Source organism: Drosophila miranda, chromosome 2 (genome assembly GCF_003369915.1).
Source record: "Drosophila miranda strain MSH22 chromosome 2, D.miranda_PacBio2.1, whole genome shotgun sequence".
Lineage (NCBI taxonomy): Eukaryota > Metazoa > Arthropoda > Insecta > Diptera > Drosophilidae > Drosophila > Drosophila miranda.
In genome coordinates, this window is record NC_046675.1 from 32,464,839 (window position 1) to 32,485,271 (window position 20,433).

At 39.4% G+C, this 20,433-nt stretch overlaps 1 protein-coding gene across 18 annotated transcripts in view; it reads left to right on the forward strand.

Moving 5' to 3' along the window:
* Positions 1-20,433, forward strand: part of LOC108154978 (dystrophin) — a 179,820-nt gene that overhangs the window by 139,827 nt on the left and 19,560 nt on the right. For 11 of the 18 annotated variants that reach the window (XM_017285501.2, XM_017285500.2, XM_017285503.2 and 8 more), the window contains one exon: positions 7,575-7,625. The exons of the other annotated variants lie outside the window; for them this stretch is intronic. In XM_017285501.2, the coding sequence (XP_017140990.1) occupies positions 7,575-7,625 (51 nt within the window). The remainder of the gene's footprint in view (positions 1-7,574; positions 7,626-20,433) is intronic. 18 annotated transcript variants of the gene reach the window in all.

A 20,433-nucleotide genomic window follows, 5' to 3' on the forward strand; every position in this document is an offset into this window, starting at 1 on the left:
ACAAAACTACTTTCTGGCTCATTTGGCAAATAATGCCAATGGAGACTGTGAATTTTATGGAGTTAACTCTCGACCGACAACATTAAGGGGCAGAAGGGACAGCAATGAATGAATGAATGGGAGAGGGCTGTACCGTATCCCTTTTGTGGCATTCCAAATGGGAGAATGGTCGATGGTCGAATGGAAGTGGCATGTTGAATGGGACGCTAAAAAGCAATTGCTTAACGCTTTGAAATATGTTTCATTGATTTCCGTTTCTGCTAGAAAACTGCTCGAAAAATGTGGCAAAGAGAGGGTCATAGCATTGGCCATAATTTAACCACATGTGGTCGATATTGGAGTCCTGAACGCACAGGACACTGGACTCTCTACACTTAACCCCTTATGTGGTGATGGAGGATTGGTGGGGGGCACATGCCACACAGCTGCTGCTGCTGCTGCTGGCTGTGGCAACGAGTCGTTGGCCTTTGGAAAATAATGTCACATGTGAAAGTTTCAAGTTTCTCTCTTTTTTTCGAGTTGCAGTTTTTGTTTTCTTCTTTTTTTTCGTTGTTGGTTTGCTGGCAGGACGTAGGACTCCCTCTCTTATACCTCATGAAATCAATTTAGAATTTTCTGTCCTGCAAAATAGTTTAATAAATCACTCATACGCAGTGTGTGTCCAGTGTGTGTCCTGTGATTTACGAGCCACACTTTTCCCCAAAAAGTTACTCTCTCACTCTCTCGACACTCGAGAAATTATTATCTATGGAAATTTTTGTGTGATTTAGCAACAGAGATTACAGCAAGGATTTCGTCCTGCCATGCCAAAAAGTTAATAAAACAATAAATATTTAATGTCTAGCCAAGACTTAAACCACAAAAGATACCAACGGGCTGCCTAAAAGTATGCTCGGGTTTTTTTATTGAAAAAAGATACAGATAAATGCATATGGGGGATAAAGATACAATTGTTGGGGCTTGAAGTATGATCGAGGGGCGCAATTGCTACCAATTTGAATGAACTAATGGGCTGGGGGATATATTGAATGGAAACCTTGCTAAAATATGAATAATATATAGATAAATAGATGGATAAATGGATACATTAATAGATGGGTAGATACTTAGATAGATTCTCTGCTAAGAAGATTAAAACAATGATAAGGTAGTGGAACGAAGATGACAAAGATATGTAGGCACACGGAATGAATGAAAAAATAAATAAATCAATGGTAAAAAAGACATTTACTGACATTTTGGCAAAGCAAATCCCTATATGTACATATATTCTATCTTTTAGAATACATCTTTTCTGGCAAATGCCAGATAGAATTATCCGAAAATCCATAAATTACTTAATTTTGAAGAAAGACTGAAAGGGAATACTGAAAAAATACGAAATAGCAACAGAAAATATTATTTTATTGTAAAAAAAATTCGTTGAATATATATATATATAATTTTTTAAAATGATATATTTTGCTTTAATTTATAGAAAATCTATATTATTATTTATTTACAATTTTTGTGTTTAAATATACTCATAGATAGTCTGTCCACTAAATTCAAGATTAAAATTTTCGTTTTTATAGAAACATAAACATAAAGAAATATATTTAAGGGTATTCGGGCTCTAAATAAATGCACATTTGACATATTAGACGCTATAAAAAAAGAAAACAAAAGACAGATATACGACTTAAACAGTAAATACAGCAATTACTTCCCATAAATGAAATGTTTTCACCACAAAAAATGGTTTTTACATATCTTTTTTTAAGTGGTATGCCACTTTGTCATGCGCCTTTGTCATTAAATCCTTAAGCATTTGCTGACAAAAAAGTAGAACAAAAGATGAATCCCAGAAGGGCAGGAGCATATCCTAGTACTATATCATCTCTCATCTGTCGTCAATCGCTGGGGAAATCAATTGATTGTCACGCTAAAATTCTTTGGATATGCCACCACTCTGTCCCTCCCATCTGCCACGCCCACAATCAATGTTATAACCGCATATTGCACTCCCCGGCACTCCCTCCCCTGTTGTTGTTCTATGACGTTTTTTTTTTTGTGCCATTTTCACGTTTATGTGTGTTGCCTTTTACCGCTTTTTCTTGTTGTTCTTTTACCGCTTTTCCAGGCTGTTCTCTTTTTCCACTCTCCTGGGTTTTTTCTCCATTGTTTTTGTTGTTGTTTTTGTGTGTCTTTGCAAATATGCCACGAAATGTAACCAATGTATAATTGTCAAACGTGTTCTGTTTTATATTGCCACACAGATACAGTAGCACACACACACACACAGATGCAGATACAGATGTGTTTCTATATGAAACGTGTGGCTGGTTGGCCAATTCATTTTCCCTGTCAATATTTTTGTTCTCCTTCTCCTCCTTTTTTTGTTTTTTTTTTGTCCTGCGGTAGTCAACTTTTTCCAATTTCACCCTCTTGACCCTTTAGGGTGTGGGGCGGCGGTGTGCATTGCAGGATTTTTGTTTCATAAATATTTGCCATTTTGTGGTGCTGCATGGGGCATGGCTGGGTGGGTGGCTATGTGCCACAGCGTGGGGCAAACACAAACAGTTGCTAAATTTCCGCCTAGGGCAACAATTTTGCCATGGAATATTTCTCTAATTGGCTTGGCTTAACATTCAATTGAATGAGAAACAGAGACAGAGAAAGGGAGAGAATATATAGCGAAACTGTGAGAAGAAAATTTGGGGGAAAATGAGTAAGAGACAGACAGACATAAAATATCACAAATATATATTTTCATATTTTTGGTCGAGTAATTAATTAAATTTGCATCGCTCAAAATCGAGTTAAAAATATAATTGAAAATAAATAATATACCAAAGAAAAATATGTTTTCCATACAATTTTATTTGCCTAAAAAAAAACCCTCTTTGCCATGAAAAATATGTAAAAAATATTTGACAGAGAATAATCGGATATTGTTGTTTTATGCAAAAAATACTTTATGTTTAAAAAAAAATACCATTCAGTTATTGTTCGAAAATTCTTTATAATTTTATTGGTATTTTAATACATTTTTTTAAGATCAAAATGTTTTTTATTTATTTTTCCTGAAAACTGCATTTGATTTCCCTTCAACAACAGGCACGTTTTTTCATGATTTTTACTGAAATATGTTTTTTTTTTCCCCCTCTTGTCCTTTGTTGGAGTCCTTCTGAGGGTCTCTTCTCTTACTAATTGATATCCTTAAGGAGGGTCTTTTCTTATATTTCAAATATTCTTCGTTTGTTTCATTTCTCAATTGGTTTTCTTTATCCAGCATTGGAAAACCATTCAAATTTATCATAATTAATAACTGCCAGGACAACACATGAAAAACCCAAACGAAAATCCAAACCAAAATAAAGAAAAAGGGACGAAGAGTGGGCAGGGGAGGCAGAGTTATCGAAAGACAAGAGAAAAACAATTAGAAATGGAAGCCAGAGACCAGAGACCAGAGGAGAATTCAATTTCAATTTACGAAAATTCAGGAAATCCGTAATGCAAAGGCAAAAGACCCAAAAGACAATTTTCCCAGATACCATTTTCCTGGCAGGCGACAAATCGCCTTTTTTCCGAATATAAATATGCAGACGAGGGGAAAATGGAGGGGGGATGCTGCCCTACAAGGTGGTGGTAGACTGGAAAGGAAATTTATGCGACCGAAAATAGATTTTCCTTCGTTTTTTTCCGGCTAGAGACAGACACAGAAACTATTGCTGGAGGTGGAGTGTCGCGTTGGGTGTTAATAAATTTTGCTTTGCCACATCCTTGGCCACCGCTTGACTGCCTGCCTGCCTGCCTGCCTGCCTGCCTCTTGTGGCAAGTGTAGGCTTAAGACACACGAAAAAAAAGAAAAAAAAACTGTGTGTGTTTGCCCGCCTATGATCCACTCGTTTCGGAGGCATTTTTCACACTTTGTCACGTGTGAGGCGCGGCGGCGGCTGCCGGCCAAAAATGGGAAAATTATTTTTGCCAGTTTTGCATTTTTCTTTTTCTGAAGTTTTTTTTTTGGAGAAGAAATGCAAGCCACAAGGAAGCACATTTCTTTGTGTGTTTTTCCACTTTTTGCTTAGATTTAGGAATGAGCGGATTTATTCATTGATACATATATGTAGTACATATGATAGTACTCATAAATCTCTTACCCAAACCCTTTTTTTTGTGCCCCTGATCTGATATTCTCTGACTCTCTGACTCACAAAAATCATTCATTAAAGAGGAGCGCAAAAAATGCGTGTAAATTATCAAATAAAAAACACATAAAAACCAGTAAAAACAAACAAAAACGAAATAAAAAATGCGGGAAGAGAGAGGAGGGGAGACACACACGAAAAGCATTTATAAATAGAATCGAAATAAACGCCAAAAAATCGGGCAATAAATAAGCCTTCGTTTTGGGGCAAAACGATTGAAACACTCAAAAGCGGCGCACTCAATTGGTTCGAGAGAGAGTGAATGAGAAGCCACTCAACAGAACAGACAACCACTTAATGAGCAAAGAGAGTGAACACGCATCGAAACGGGAGAGAGTAAGTGGTGGCGGAAGTGGCGAGAGCGTAAGCTACAGAGAGCGAGGGAGTGAGAGCAAGCATAAACAGTTGCGTTGCTCCAGAGGCTAACATAAACAAAACTCAAAACAAAAAGAGAAGCAAAGATTTTGGAGATCGACGCTTGGGATACCCTTGAAGATCGGTACATTGGGTCTGATTTCATTTGAAGATTTCGTTTCAACGTTTCAGTCAGATATCTTAGTGATTGAGAGACAAGCCTTTATAGAAAACACACAGAATATATGCATATACTGATCAGGAATATGTGCATTCATTCCCTGGTCAGAAAGGCCATTCCTTCTCCTTAAAATCATCATGCTCACTTACAATGGAACCAAAAGCAACAAGTTCATGCATGCATTCGGCTCGGTTCCGTTCCATAGACAGCGAGGGAGAGCGACAGAGAGAGAGAAAGAAAAGAGCGTGCGAGCGGAGACCAGTTTCGTTTCGTTGTGGAGTGGAGTTTTGAGAGCGCAAAGTGGGGCTCTGCTCCCGCTGCACCAACCCCAACGTTGGAGCATATAACGCATGCGGCCGGTGTGGTGTTGTTTTTGCCGAGACGTCGCCGCGCAAGGTTGAGCTTTTTTCCGCTGTCTGTCGCGTAGGAGATCGCCGTCCTCCCTCTACCGGCTACCGGCTACCGGCCAGTAAATAGAAACCACTCGAGGATCGATCCTTTGGTAACTGTGCTTGAAAAGTGTAATCAGAAACCCCCTCGCCGCCCGCTCGCGGATGAAATATGGAAAAATTGCAAACACAAAAGCGCGAAAATAAATCGTTTTGGGTGTTTTTCAGAGATGTTTTTCTGTTCTCGTGTGTTCGCGTGTTCTTTTTGTGGTAGAAACAAACGAAAGTAACAAGAGTAATAAGGTCGAATTTATTATAATAATTTTTCGTCAACGTCGGCGACAAGGCTTTATGGCGGTGTACCCCTCTGTGTCTGTGCTTGTGTACTTGTGTTGTGTATCTGTGTGATAAATGAAACAAAATACTTTGTAACAGTCACGTTTAAAATTGTGCGCACTCGCTTTTCTTGATTTTCTTTCCATTCGGATTTTAATAGGTCCATATTTTTGCTTTTCTGAACGAAATTTTCACAGCTCTTTTTCTTATGAAAACTTAAGTCAAATGAACCAAAAAAATAACAAATTCAACTGAAAAATTCAATACATAATTTTGGTTTCCCTCATTTGCTGGGAACATGGAAAAAATTGCAAATATGACAACGGCGTTAAGCAGAATTCTGCCAACTCAGGCCAAAAACTTCAGAAATTTACACCCGAAATATGATATCTTACATATTTATTGGGGGGAAAAACTTAAAAGACAGTGATATAACATTTGGAAACCTGAGGCAACTTTAACTTCAAAGTTTTCTTTATTATATTTGGTATATTTCTGCCTGATTCATCCGGCTGCCACCTGTTGTAAAGGAACTCCATTTATAAGTCGCACGTTGTACCCATCTCTCTTACTGTCAAATATTTGTGCAGCGATTGCGGATGGAGGATTCCATTTAATTGCCTGCCAAAGAATCCGCAGATAAGACCTGAACCTGAACCACCTACACTTGAAGGAAAATCTCATTTGCATCTCACCTTCACATCTTCCACCCACTTTTCATATCCCACGCTCCACGACTGCCAAAAAGAAGAGAGAGAGAGAGTGAGAGAAATATGGCCAGAAGGAACAGAGAGATGGAAATATGTATGTTGTTTGCCTCCTTTTGCTCCTCTGCCCCCTGGACAAGGTCGTTTATTATTATTTACTTTGCATTTTATTGAATTTTTCTTTGGTGGAGTGAGGGGTAGAAAGAGATTTAGTCGTTGTCCTTCGGTTTATTTGTTAAGGTTGTCTCTTTATTGTCTCCCACCCGCTCTGGCACTCCCTCTCGATCTCCCACCAGCATCCTTCTCTTTTCAGTTCCACTTTATCTTTGTCATCGTTTCGAGTGTCATTCATTGGTAGCCTTGTTACTCCAACGCCTTGGTTGTCTCCTCTCCTCTCCTCTCTTTTCTTCTCTTGTTTCCATATAAGGAATATACACATCTTGGTTTTTGTTTTTCTGTGTTTTTTGCTTAACTTTTTATCTCAACTGGATTTACATTGTCTCGATGTCTCTGTCTGTCTTGCTGTCTCTGTGGTGATTCTGCTGCTGGTGCTCCTCTCCCTCTGCTCATATTTTTGCTCACTGCTCAATTCTGAGCCCTACCCTAACGGAGAGCTTGATCGGTTTGCTGGAATGTTTTGTAACACAAAGAGAAGGAAGTTTAAGTTTTCTTTAGTGGAAGAGCATGACTTCTAGGTAGTCTACCGTAATGAAAGGTATGCCAATTTTGATCATGCCTTGGCTGCCATGGAAATGGAAACAGAGAGCATTGTCTTTACTTAATTTAAGGACTAGAAAATATCGATCTTCTGTACAATACCTTTAAAAAGTAGTAGTCTGGATGAAGAAAGAGTAATTAGGGCTTGGAAAAACCCTGATGATTGCTGCCTCTTACCTATTCCATTCTGCTTCCTGCAGGGTATTTCATTGTCGACGCGGAGGTGCCATGGCTATCCCGTGGCTGGATCTGATTCTCGTTATCTCTTTTTCGTATGTGCATTCTGCTGTAGTGCAGTCGATGCTACTGCTGCCGCCTCTGCCAACGCTTCGGCTTCTGTTTGTATCTCCCCTCTCCTCTCTCCACCCGAAAATGTCATCATTGCCAGAGGCTTAATTAGAACGCATATGACTCAAATGTACAGCACATGTTGTTGTTGGCGCCATCTGTTGCCCCAGTTCAAGGTTGGCTTTCCAAAGGGGAGCCCGCTGTGCCCCCAAATACGAACTCCAACCATCCGCAACCATCCGCAACCATCGATGATGTCAGAACTCTTTCTTTAAAGCCGCACAAAAATAACCAAAAATATTTTATGAATTTCTTTATTTTTTATTTTCATTTTCTAAGCTTTTCCTTTTTTTAATTTAATTTTCTAAGCTTTTCTGTTTTTTTCTCTTTTTTTCTATTATTTTTTTTGCAGAGAAAATCTGTTTCAGTTGTATCTGAAATTCTAATTTCCAACACGCTCAAAGTATGTTTTCCTATTTTTTCTTTTTTTTTTATTCTTCCACTCATTTCTTCCTTGAGAGCCACCCCATTAACCTTTCAACCCTTTAAATAAACAATCTCATCCAATAATATCCATCAAGAGACATTCCCAAATGCCACATAGAACACCATTTTGTATGACACATATTTATCGTAAGAAAACGACTGATAATTCTGTGATAGAGGATACGGATACGGATAGATCTTGTTGCTATTTGATTACTGTTTTTTATGGATTGTTGAGAGGCTGTGTGTGTGTTGACAGGCCTCTAAAAACTAATGACCAATAAAAAACGCAGCAGCGGCAGCAGCAACAAAATTTATTTAATGAATTGCTTGTCTGTGGGGATTTTTGAACTGGAACCCCCATTTTCCCCCCTCTCCAACAGAGATCTAAAGTGTCTGTTTTTTGACCCAATTGAATGGGTTGACTGACGAGCGATAAGAGCAGAGAGAGCACTTCTCAATCTCTCTATAATTCTCAATTGAAACCGAAAATTGGGGCCAACGAAAAATGTTAATTGTTGTACAGAAAATATTGTGATTTCCAATAAAAAACATTTAAGAATAGAGTAATTAAAGATTTAAGGGAATTATTTTACAGAAAATATAAAGCAGCTGACAGCTGTGTGACCTGTACAGTGGAAGATCTCTAAAGAGGAAAGATATAACTGCCTCAATGGAACCTTCTTCTGCCCATAAAACCCTCAATATCTGCCATATCTACAAGAAATATTTCCCCGTAAAGAATCCCTCTCTTAGAGGTACATTCTCGAACCATAAAACCCTCAAAAACTACCATATTTTGATTAAAAGATCCCCCCATTTAGGGGCACATTCTTCCCAGAAATATGTCCCCCATAAATCCCTCAATAAATACATGACTTTCCTTGCATTTTTGTGTGTATTTATTTATATAACTCTTAATAATGCCATTCCCACACAAAGATCGTCTTTCAAATAATAAAAATAATAATCATCATCATATTTCATAAATATTTTCGTTTAATCGAGCGCTTGCTTTCCCATACCCATAGCCATTCCCCCTGCCGCGGCCCAGTGCCCCACAGCCCAAGTTCTCCCCTTGCATTTGCTCATTTGCACTGCGAATGGGGTAGGGAATGGCGGGGCCTTTTTAACCCGAAAATATTCGTACTCTTTCACGTACTCTAAACGCCATTTAAAACATCATGCATCGGCTATCGTATGGCATTTTACATGTGCATATACTTATGGCAACACATGTACTCTTTTTCAGATATATGTTCTTTCTTTCTCTCTGTCTTTCTGTCTGTTATTCTGTGTGTAAAACTCTGTGTAAACAGACACCAGCCAGCAACGAATGATACCCCCCATGTGCTGATGTTCTGTGAATTTCGTGGACTTTGGGTTCCACAATTACTGGAGAGGGTGCTTGGTGTACATCTGGAGAAGAGAAGAGAGCTTTCCAAAAAGAAGCAGAATAAACAGCAGAACAGAAACGAAACAGAAAAGTGTACACTTTTCGTCACAGCTGTTGCAATATGACATTTCATCAGAGAACGGGGACTGAAAGATACTTTGTGGCATGTAGGATAGGATTTGGAGGGTATTTTAGAGGGGATTACTTTAGAGGGTACTTATACGATGCATTATCTCTTATGAAACTTTATTTTCTGACTGTTTTTTGCATCGCTATTTCCATAAGAACTTTTATAGCCATCGAAACTCTTTAAGAGTATTTTTCTACGTGATTATTCCGGGACTATTGGTCTTTATTCTCAAAAAAATATAATTTTTCCAAGATCTAAAATTATGATATTAACAGATCTTAAGTCTGGTTTAAACTGAATAATATAAGAGTCCTTTCCTATAAATCTCTTTTGGAGAATTTATTTAAATTAAAAATTTATTTGTCATGCTTATTTATGGCCATGGGAGAGGTATCCTAGTGCTGTCTTGGAGCTCTGGAGAATCTCCAGGAATGCCTTCCATAATTTCCCAATGCTTCAATTTCTCTCTCTCTCTCCCTCCCTCCCCTCAATTGTCCAAATTTGGACAAAAGTAATCTATCCACAAATGCAGAAATTACTCCAGGCTCCAGTCTCCAGTCTCCCAGTCTCCAGGTCCCCTGCCTTATATGCTGAGGTCCACCAGATTCTGTTGTGGCTGCGTGGCATGTGTTGTCTACCCCCCCTCTACCCTCTACCCACTCGACTGCTGTTGCATGCAACACTTGATTACGGGGCTTCGTCTTCGTCTTGCTGCTGCTGCTGCTAAAAGCTGAAAATTGTTTATGCTAATTGTATTTAATTTATGCATGCGTAGAGGTTTTCCGCCCGCCCATCCCCACCCCTCCTCCCGCCTGGTATCTATGAGTGTGTGCAAATATATCTGCCAGATGCAGGAAGAAATGCACTGCAGTGACAGCAGCAACAACAACATGTTGCTGTTGTTTTAGTTTCGCCTTCCCCCCCAGATACATATGTATTTATTAGCACTCGGGAAAATTACTGAGGGATGGGAGGAGAGGAGGCGGAGTCGGAGAAAAAACAAATATTATTTTGGCACAATTAACGCTGGTATGCCTCCAACTCCCCACAAGAACAACACCGCCATAGCCACAAGATTGAGGGTATCGAAGGGAGGAGAGAAGGAGGTGTTTTTGAAAGCTTTAAAGAATTCAAAACTAAAGAAAAAACCACTGAAAATCTATCCCAAGAACCAGAAACCTTAAAAATGTTCCACCAAATCTCAGACACCTAATTTTTTCAGTCCACAAACTTTGGGAGTTCCTGAAAGGGTGCCGAATTCAAAGGCAACCGAAAAGTCAACCAAAAGCAGGACCAAGTCCATCGAAGATCAATCAAAGAACTACTGAAAACTCATAATTAAGGAGGTCCAAAGATGTAGACATTCTCTGCCACATGGGCACTTAGTTGAGGCTCCAAAAGAGGCTAAGAACTATAAAGCTATAAACTATAAAGAACCCCTAATGCTAGTCCAAACTTGAAAGACACCCGAGAAAGGTTCTTTAAAACAGCCTTAAATTCACTACAAATTAATAGGATTCTGCCAATTTATATCCTAACAAATCGAATGTATTTAAGATCTTAAATGATGGTATGAACAGATCTAAAGTCTAAAGAATATTCGATGACTTCTAAGAGGCATTACAAAAGGTAGATCTGTGCGAATTTGCTAAAATTCAAAAACATATTTCATATGTCATAGGTTTTCTTGAAGTCTTACAGCATTATAATATACTTAACCAATTCTTCAACTACTCTCTCTGATTTCTAAACAAAATCTCCTAGATTTCCATGGAATACCCTAGTTCCCTCCCCCTCCAACCGAATCTGACACTCAATCGCCTGCGACTTCGCCTTCCTTTCTGGCCAAAAGCAACACGCTATGCCTTCTTTAGCTTTGGCTTTGGTTTGGCCAAAATGTCAGGCCACGACGAGGCTTAATCCTGATGCAGTCAGACTCTCAAGAGTTGCGTCTCGAGAGTCTCTCGAGTCTCGGGTGTCTATTTCGGCCAATTAATATGCAGTTAATGGTGTTAACTGTTTGACGTGCTTATTTATAGGCCCGCAGATGCCACAACGTAGCAAATGGCAGCAGACGGAGGAGGCAAGCGGGCAACTCAATTCGATTCGATTCGAGGAGAGTCGCCAAATAAATGGCACTCGTTGCAGACTGAGACTCAGACGCGCGCGCCAGGCGCCAGTGCACACATTTTGCATGTCAAGTGGCAGTGGCAGGGGGGGGAGCGGAAAAAGTATCTGCCGGATTGCATAAGGAAAAAAGTCCATGTGTCAGGGCGAAAATGTATGTGGCTTTCTGGCTTAAGGGTACGGGCATGAAGTACGTTTTAGGAGTGCCCCAACTATGCCCAGTATCTTGTATCTGTATCTGCAGTTTTGTCAAGGGAATGTGCATAAACTGTATCTGTAAGCACGTGTATCTGTTGGCAGGCATTCCCGAAGATTGACAGGCATAAATATGCCACCCCAAAAAAGTCTCGAAGAAGTATCCCAGAAATGTATCTACTGCTGCATGAATCCATAGAAAAGTATCTGGTGCTAGTGCTTTTGCACAGCTTGAAGAAAAGTATCTACTGCTGCTAGTAAAAGTATCTACTGCTGTTGCTACTCCCAAAAGTATCTACATCTGCTGTGAAATATTTATGAAAGTATCGGCTGCTGCTGCTGCTGCATGAATCAATGAACAGCTGGCATTTTGGGCTGTGCAAAAGTATCTCTGTATCTGCAATTTCAGGTGTGTGGCCAGCCATACGTACGGGCAGGCAGCAGCAGCCTTTGTCTCTCGTCTCTCAAGTATTTACAGATTGGAAACGAAACGAAACAATTCCGTTTATTGCTTAAGACTCCGGTGCCCCCCTTTCCCCAATTGGTGGCATACAACACGTACACGCTCTGTAGATACGTTTTTTAGCGCTTCCTCACGCACCAGCCACCGCTTGGACTATCAATATGTGAGGCTCTGCCGTTGGATGGGATGTCAATTCGGTTTCAATCAATTAAAAAATTGTTGCACTAATTGTAGAGCCACAGAATGTATCTGTATCTGTTGCTGTTTTAATTGAACAATTATTGCAGTATTGCAGTCAATTAAACATAGGCCTTGTCTGAAGTCAGTTGTTGCCTCAATCCTCATCCAGTTTCCAGATTCATTCACATTTTATGCAAATCATTCAAGCAAACACTCAAGCCTTGCCCCCCCGAAGGGGCAACGAGTCAAGTATTCATAATGCCACGAATCCGAATGCCTCGAATCCCTCGATTCCGAATGCTCTAATGAGCTTCAAATGTTGACAACTCAATTGAGCAGAAAATACTCGTACACGAAGCAGGAGATGGAGGCAGGGCCATCCATGAGATACTTTTTATCATTAATCAACGTCAAAGTTTTCGGAGATGAAAACTATTTAGTTTAAAGTTTTAAACAGAAGAAAAAGAAAGTTTTAAGCGGCGACAAATGCAACTTTAATGAGCCGCCAAAAATCCTTTCTCAAGAGAGAGCGAGAGAGATGGAGATATTAAAGTAATTTTCTCTTAATGAGGAGGCGCCTCTTCTGCATCCATTCTTGTGCCCCGAGTGGCGTCTGGTGCCTCTTCTGCTTGAATTCAATTGAAAATAATTGAATCGATTTGTGCGAGTGGGGCACAAGGGGCATGCGGCATGAGTATTTGGTTAGTTGCCACTCGAACATGCATAACAATATTTTTGAAACTATTTTTATTTGCATTTTGTGCTCCCAAAAATAAACAACATTTCGTTTTATGATTATTTTAATTGAATAAAATTCGAAACCCCCTCCAACTCCCTCTCTGGCAATTTATTTATTAAACAAACATTTTTCGGATTATCTTAATGGATGGTTTTTGGCTGGAAATTTGAGTTTGTTTTCCGCTGTTTTTGTGCTGATTAGTTTGGGATTTTATCAAAAACTTTGGCTGGGTTTTGTTTTGTTTTCGGTGGATTAGCGATACCCATCTGATAAGCCACTTACGAGATACATTTTGGGGATGTTTGCTTTTTGGGTAATGGGAAAAGTGGGATTAAAGTTTCGACTGCAGAGCGAAATTTCAATGTATAGCTTGATATCTGATAGGAACGATAAACCCATCGGTTTATGGGTTTGGAATATTAAAAATATAAATCGAAAGGTGCTCGAGGTTAGTTTTTTCCTTAACAAAATGTTTTTTTTTATATAATTTTTTCTTACATTTTCTGCCATTTTCCTTTTATTTATATTTCAATAAATATCACATCTAGGGGCCATATTTTCTGTTTATCCTTCACATCCTTGCTTGTTCTTCAAAGACACATATATCTTTAATTTCTGCCAAGAAATCCTCATTAAAGGCTGAAAAGTAGTGTCGCATTTGTATCACTTCAAGTCCCTCAAACCCAAGTTATTCCATTGATCAATCAATCTTGTAGATGCTCTGTGTCTATTCTATTCCATGGACGAGATCCTCTTGCCAATCAGAAGATGGATAGATAGAAAACACCTTACCTTTCCGATCTTTGTTTATAAATAAAAAGCTGCTCTAAATGCACATCTGTTTCTTTTTTGTTGAAATCTGCACAATTTTAAACCATTCTGAAACATAGATCCAACATTTTTCTCACGGTTTTATTCGTCTGTGAATATTTTATGGTAAAATGCAAGACATATCTAAGGAATGTTGAACTTCTTAAGGGATTGGAACAGAAGCTTCCTTCAACTGTTGCCACGATCTATATAGATCCCAACACTATATGTATTTGGGCCTTAAAGTTGCAGCATTTCCTTGATGGAAAGTAGTCCCTGCTTGAATCCCATCTATACCAGTCAGGCATTGAAATCTGTTGATTCATTCGTTGTTTCGAGACCGCATCTATACGTCGCCATTTTCAAATATTTTCTTAAATACAAAAATTAATTAAATTACTTTTTTTATCTACAAATAAAGTTTAACAAAAAGGATTTGTAGAATATTTTATTTTTTATTGAAAAAAAAACTCATGAAATTTATTTTCAATTTATTTATTTATTTTGTCTAAAAAAAAAATACGTGAACATTTTTATTTTATTTTATAACGTAAAGAAATTTCGGTAATTTAGGAAAGTTTTTTGGGTGTTAAAACGGAAATCTCCCCCTGAAGAAATTTTGCCATTATTTTGGAATCTTTTTCTTAATCCATATTTAATCGATTGCCTTTTAACCTGAAATCCTCTGCAGAGCAGCAGGTGGAAGAACATCTGTTGACCATTTGGCGGATAAGTAATCGGATAATTGATGAAAAAGAGGGAGGGGAAGAGAGAGAGAGAGAGCAAGCTGTGCTTCTGCTTCTCGTCTCACCTTTTGTTTAAATTATATTTCCTCTCGAATATTTATTTGGCTATTTTTCGAGGGAATTTGTTTACCGAAAGAGACCCCCAATAGGTAGGAAGGGGGGCGGGTGGCACTTTGTTTATAGAACTTGAACCATGCACTTTGGATAATTAGCAAAAACAGACAAAGTTGTTTGTTTGTTTGTTTGTTTGACCCTGAACTCAAGAACCGAAGCCACAGCGAAATTCGGTGGCCAGAAATAGGCCAAAAAAAGGGGGTCAAAGGGCAGGGCAGAGGGTAGGACAGGGGGCAAGGGGGCAGGGTGAAATGTAAAATCAATAATCATTTAAAATTCAAATGCGCAACCGAGCAGCCAGCCGCCGGAAAAAAGAAAAATGCAAATGGGGAAAAACAGATAATGAAAAACAGAGCAAGAAACAAAAAAAATGTAGTAATCGAAGGAGGAGGGGGAGTGGAGCATCCCCTTTGCTAATGAAATTAAAAAATTGATGCTTTGGGGTCTTGCCCTCTAACCATTTTGGTGGGTGGAAAATCGTGGAAAATCTAGGCAAATCCGCGCTAAGAAAATGTCATTTAATAAATTGAAAAAAAGAAGAAAAGAAAAACCCAGGAGGAGGAGGCAGCGGCAGTGTTATGGCTGATTGATTTTGTGGCGTTGGCGGTTGCAAATGCGAGCGGCAGTGCCACTGAGAGTGCCACACGGGGGGGGGAACCACAAGAAAAGATAAATGCCGCCCGGCCCAAGGGTTCGTTCGAGCGGTGACACGTCTTTTATTTTTTGATGGAGTTGCCTCCTCAGATGGGGCTGCCACAGATATTGCGGTCTGGCCTGGTTGCTCAATCTTCCTGGTTTGCGCTCCAAGCCGTTGACATCAACTAAGTAGTTGAGGGGAGGGGACTACTGAGGGGATCATTGATTAACACACAATTTGATGGCAATTGCAGGAATTGCAGTTTTCCATTTTCCAGCCCGAGCCAGAGCCAGAGCCAGAGCGTAGAACCATCCAACAGATGGCCTCGTCGTGTGGGCGTTGTCTGGCATTGGGAGGCGCCTGCTCCACGCTCCATGCTCCATGCTCCATGCTCCATGCTCCACGCTCTATTTGCTTGCAGCTTCATTAGACGCCGCTCAATTTATTTGCCTCCTTTAGACGCCAATTAATCAGATTATGTCAGAAATGTGTCACTGGGCTAATGCAAATATATTACGTTAGAGCCAGAAGCAGAGCAACAGAGCCACAGAGAATCAGAGACTCTGCTCTGCTATGCCACCATTCGATGGGTTGTTTTGTCTCTGTGCCTCTTCTGGTGGCAAGCTTTAAAGAGATTTGTCGGGAATCGACTGTATCGGATCCACTTAATTAGTGGCAAAACAGAAAACTAAGAAAGCCACGAAATACAGTCGCCCGGAAATCACTTTTAAGCCGCTTAGGTGGCAATAAATCAGGAAATTGTACAACGATTTCAGTTCCCATTTAATTGCATTCGAAATGAAATCGAAATCGAAGAGCAGGCAGCCCGAAAGGGCTTTGAAATGTTTCGATTTTGATACGAAAACAAAGTGAAAATATTTAATCTGGGAATTATTTTAGTTTGATTTTTAGATATTTTAAGTCTTTTTTTGTTAACAGAAATTGTTTTTATGGTAGTGAAAAGCTAAGTTATTATATAACGATTTAGATTACGTTTTTTTTTTACTGGTTTTAGGGGCTTAAATTTGATTTTTTAAAGGTGAAAAGATTTTCCCTTAAGAGGTCCACAATTTTTGTGATTAATAGATGCCTAAAGATCTCTTTTTTAATAGATGGTACTGTAAAAGTACCTTTTTCTAATATTTCAAAGTATTTTAATTAGAGGAAAAGTCCGCAAATTTCCAGTAGCTGAAGTTTTTCCTATTTTTAGATGATTTAAGGAATGTTTGAAGATCATTTCCTTTAAGGAGAGCTTTCCGTTCTTAGACCCAAAAATAGTATATATTTTCTAGAATTTTTTTCAATACAAATTAAATAACTTTTCAAAACCTTTTAGCTAGGTTTTTTTCTTAATAAAAAGAATAATTTATTAAATTTTTTCCTTTATAAAATATTTCAAAATGGCGTCGTTTAAACTTTTTTCCCCGAAAAAGACGTAGGTGATGTAAAAGGGGATTTCTATGGAATTTTAATAGCTTTTTTTTGTCGCTTTATGTCCCCTTCCTGTTTTGATTCATTTCTGTATAGAATATATGTATCTTACCATTTCATTGATTTTCCTTCAAAAAAGGCATGTCAAAATCCAATTTGAGCAATGATCAATGACGATCAAACGCTGACTCTGGCGATCCATTCATTTTCGGTGTTCATTTAACCATCACTCACCTGTGGGGCAACAATCGATGGAACAATGTTAAAACGAGTATCTGTCGAACTCCATTTGCTGCCAAGGAGTGGGAAAGGGAGGGGTATAGGAGTGCTCCCTCTGTACATCATTTGGCATTCAGGCAGAAAAGTCATTAAGTGACACACCCGCCTACAACAGAAAACAAAAGCAAAAACAAAACATTCCAACCCCAAAGATAGATGCCAGCATATTTTTATTATCAACTGAAAAAAGGAGAACAATCATGATGTAAAGACAGGGGGGAGAGGCATTGAGGCAGCGTGGGGGAACTCCACACTCTCTCAATGTTTAATCACGCATATCACCGACTTTCAGAGCAATTTTTCGAATATTTTTTGCTGCTTTTGTTTTTGTTTTGTTTTCAAGTTGTTTTTCTGTTTTTTTGGGCACGCCTTCGATGCACGGAAGTTGCACATGCCACCAAACGGAAATTGAGACATCAAATTTAATGAATAACCGAATAAATGTTGTGAATATACAACGAATACGAATACGAGTACGGGTATGGGTACGAGTCTTTTTCAGGTGCTGCCCGACTTTCGCCTTCAACCAGAAAAGAGTTGTAAAAATACTTTACAACTCATTAAAAATTATTATTGTTGGGCGGCCATAAAGATGATGCTGCAACAGAGATCCTGCCACAGGACTGCCTGCGTGGTGGAGGTGTCATTGGGTGGATCCCTTTTTTTCGGGATTGCTCTTAAAAATATTACACAAAAAAAATACAACCAAATTTGCGTAAAATTTTGCGGCCACATTTCAGCATTTTCCTTGGAAAATGCCTGCCTGCCTCGAGAGGAGGCAACAGGCAACAAGAGGTGGCATTAGGCAGTGGGTGGCGCCATTTGTCGGAAGGTGAGAAGATTGCAAAGGTTAAAACGCCTTTCATTCTTATTAGAGTTGAACAAGTTTGCTCAAGGCTTCGGCTTCGACTCCCGCTGCTGCCTTATTTCCCACGAATTTTCCAGCGGGTGGTGTGGGGGACGGGGGAAAAAGGTTAAGCAAAGTTTTGATGCGCAAAAAGGTCTTACTTCGAGTGCTTCTGAGAATGTTTAATTCAATTTCTTGAGCTAATATTTCCCCTACCTTCCTGACACTCGAGAAATGATTTTAATCAAAGGGAAAAGAGCAAGACAAAGCGGGAGAGAGAGGAGAATGAGGAAGCAGAGCTGCCCTGCGATAAGTGCTTGATGATGGGCAGACTTATCGATGGATAAACCAGGGGATTATCTCTCAGAGTTAATGTCAGGCGGAAGTTCTGCACAAGAAAAGCAATAAACTGTATCTTAAGATGGGAAAACATTGCTGGAAGCGTGGTACTACAACAACAAGGCACTTCTGATATTTATTATCGATATCTGGCTTAATTTTCAACCATTTTCGATAACCATGGGACTATCTTTCTGGCTTAAAATTCCATAAATTTATGCGATTCTTCTACCTTAAGATGGGAAAAACATTGCTAGCACCGATGTATAACTTATCCAAACAAAAACTACACACTTCTGATCTTTATTATCCATTATCCATAACTGGCTTGAATTTCAACGATTACTGATTACCATAATCTATAAAAGACCTTTTGTCTTTGCAGGCGGTAGTTCATTGTAAAACAAAGATAAATTGAGGTGAAATTCGTATCTTAAGATAGGGAAAGACATTGTTAAAAGTGGAGGCATCAATCTATAAAACATTCCTACTCGTTTTCTGATAGGTTTTTCAACTAAAGGTAACCTTTAGCGGAAGAACAGTCGCATGCGATCAATATTGAGAGATATCTTGGGGTTCGGGAAACAGATAATGTTATACAGAAGTTCTTGGATAGTCCCAATCGATAGCTGATAGCAGTGCCTCCAGAAAATAAGAAAAATTGAGGAGAATACTAGTATTGTGCAGTGCGGAGGCATTGTTTAAAGCGGGTGTACCACTCGTCGATTAATAAAAGCGTTTTCTGTGGGTCGATAACTGCTTGGAAGTGCAGTCCGTGCGATAATTTGTGGAGATATCGGAAATTATGGAGTTTGAGAGACAGAAATGTTCTTCAATCGATAACTGATGGAAGTGATAGCAAATATTGTGATAAATTCTGAAGATGAATCGTATTTCAAATAGTGGAAACATCGTTTCAAGCGGGTATCTAACTTATCGATTAATAAAAGCCTCTTTCGATGGCCGATAACTGTTCGAAATTGCATTCCGTGCGATAAATTGTAGAGATGTACTCGTAAATCTTGGAAACTGAGAGTCAGACATGTTCTACAGCAGTTCTTGGATAGTCCCAATCGATAGCAGAGCGGGCGGAAGTGCTACCAACAACTTATATAAATTCTGAAGAAGCGTTCTTTCCACTTATCGATTAATAGCGTCTTCCGATAGGCATAATCGATAACTATTTGAAGTACATTCATGCCATAAATAGTCTTGAAAAGTGGAAGTAAAACCCTGCCATCGAGGAAATGGCATAGCTCTTTTCTGGCACACTTTTTCAATGGCTTTCTAAACAGCCGAATAAAGCTACCGACTACCGACTCCTTAGACCCTGATTTCCGTCCAAATTCCCCTGAAAATTCCTGTGCATTCTGGCAGCCTCAAAATATGTCTAGGAATTTTGCTTGTTCTATACTTGAAAGCCATAAAAATAACTGGCAATCTGGAAGGAAAGTTTCTTTTTATTATGCGATATGTTTGTTCAACAATTTTCACTAAACGTTTTACTGGAAAATGGCCAAAGGAGGCGACACTCGAGGCGGCAGGGAGGCAGAAGCCAATTGAATGCATTTTATTAATGGCATCCATGACTTGGCCTCTGGCTTGTGGCCCGGGACTTGGCTTTAGATAGGGGGCTGCTTTGGGGGGGCTCTTGGCATCGATTGACAAAAGGCGACAATAAAGTCATCTTGCCCCCCAACCTGCCTGCCCCCATGCCGCATTTTGTGTCTTCTGTCTGCTGTCTGCTGCAGTTGCACTTAATTTTATCTATTATCCTTCATTTTTGTCATTGTCTAAGGGGAAAATGAAGATTCAGGAGTCACACACACGTGCATATCCTTTGACTCTTTTGTGGTGGAGGCATGTCTGGCTTTTCCGATAGGATCTACGGAAGCAGCAGGTGTGCCATTGAAAGTTTTTAGATGGGATGCTGGCTGCTCCTGGCAGCCTTTTCTCCTGCTGTGTTTGGAAAATGTGATAAAATGATTATAAAATAATTTTCACAAACAATGGCAGCCCCACATGCTCACGTACTACCTCTAGACCTGTTCCTGTTGGAAAATTCTCTCCTTCAAAGTTCTGTCTCTCTTCTGGAGAGACCTGTCCTATCCTCTGGTCCCGCTGTGTGGTCATCCTGTGGTTCCTTCTAATTGAATAGATTACGGGGTCACAGGATCTTTAATGGCTGCTGCCTGAACTCTCAAAAGTTTCTCAACTACTTTTTCACCCTCTCTACTGTGGGGGGAGGACATTAAATATTCCCCAAAAAATATTCCTTCCATAAACATTTGCCACACAAATCGTACAAGAGAGTGGCAGTGCCACCAAATGGTGTGCGGCATTTATTATTAA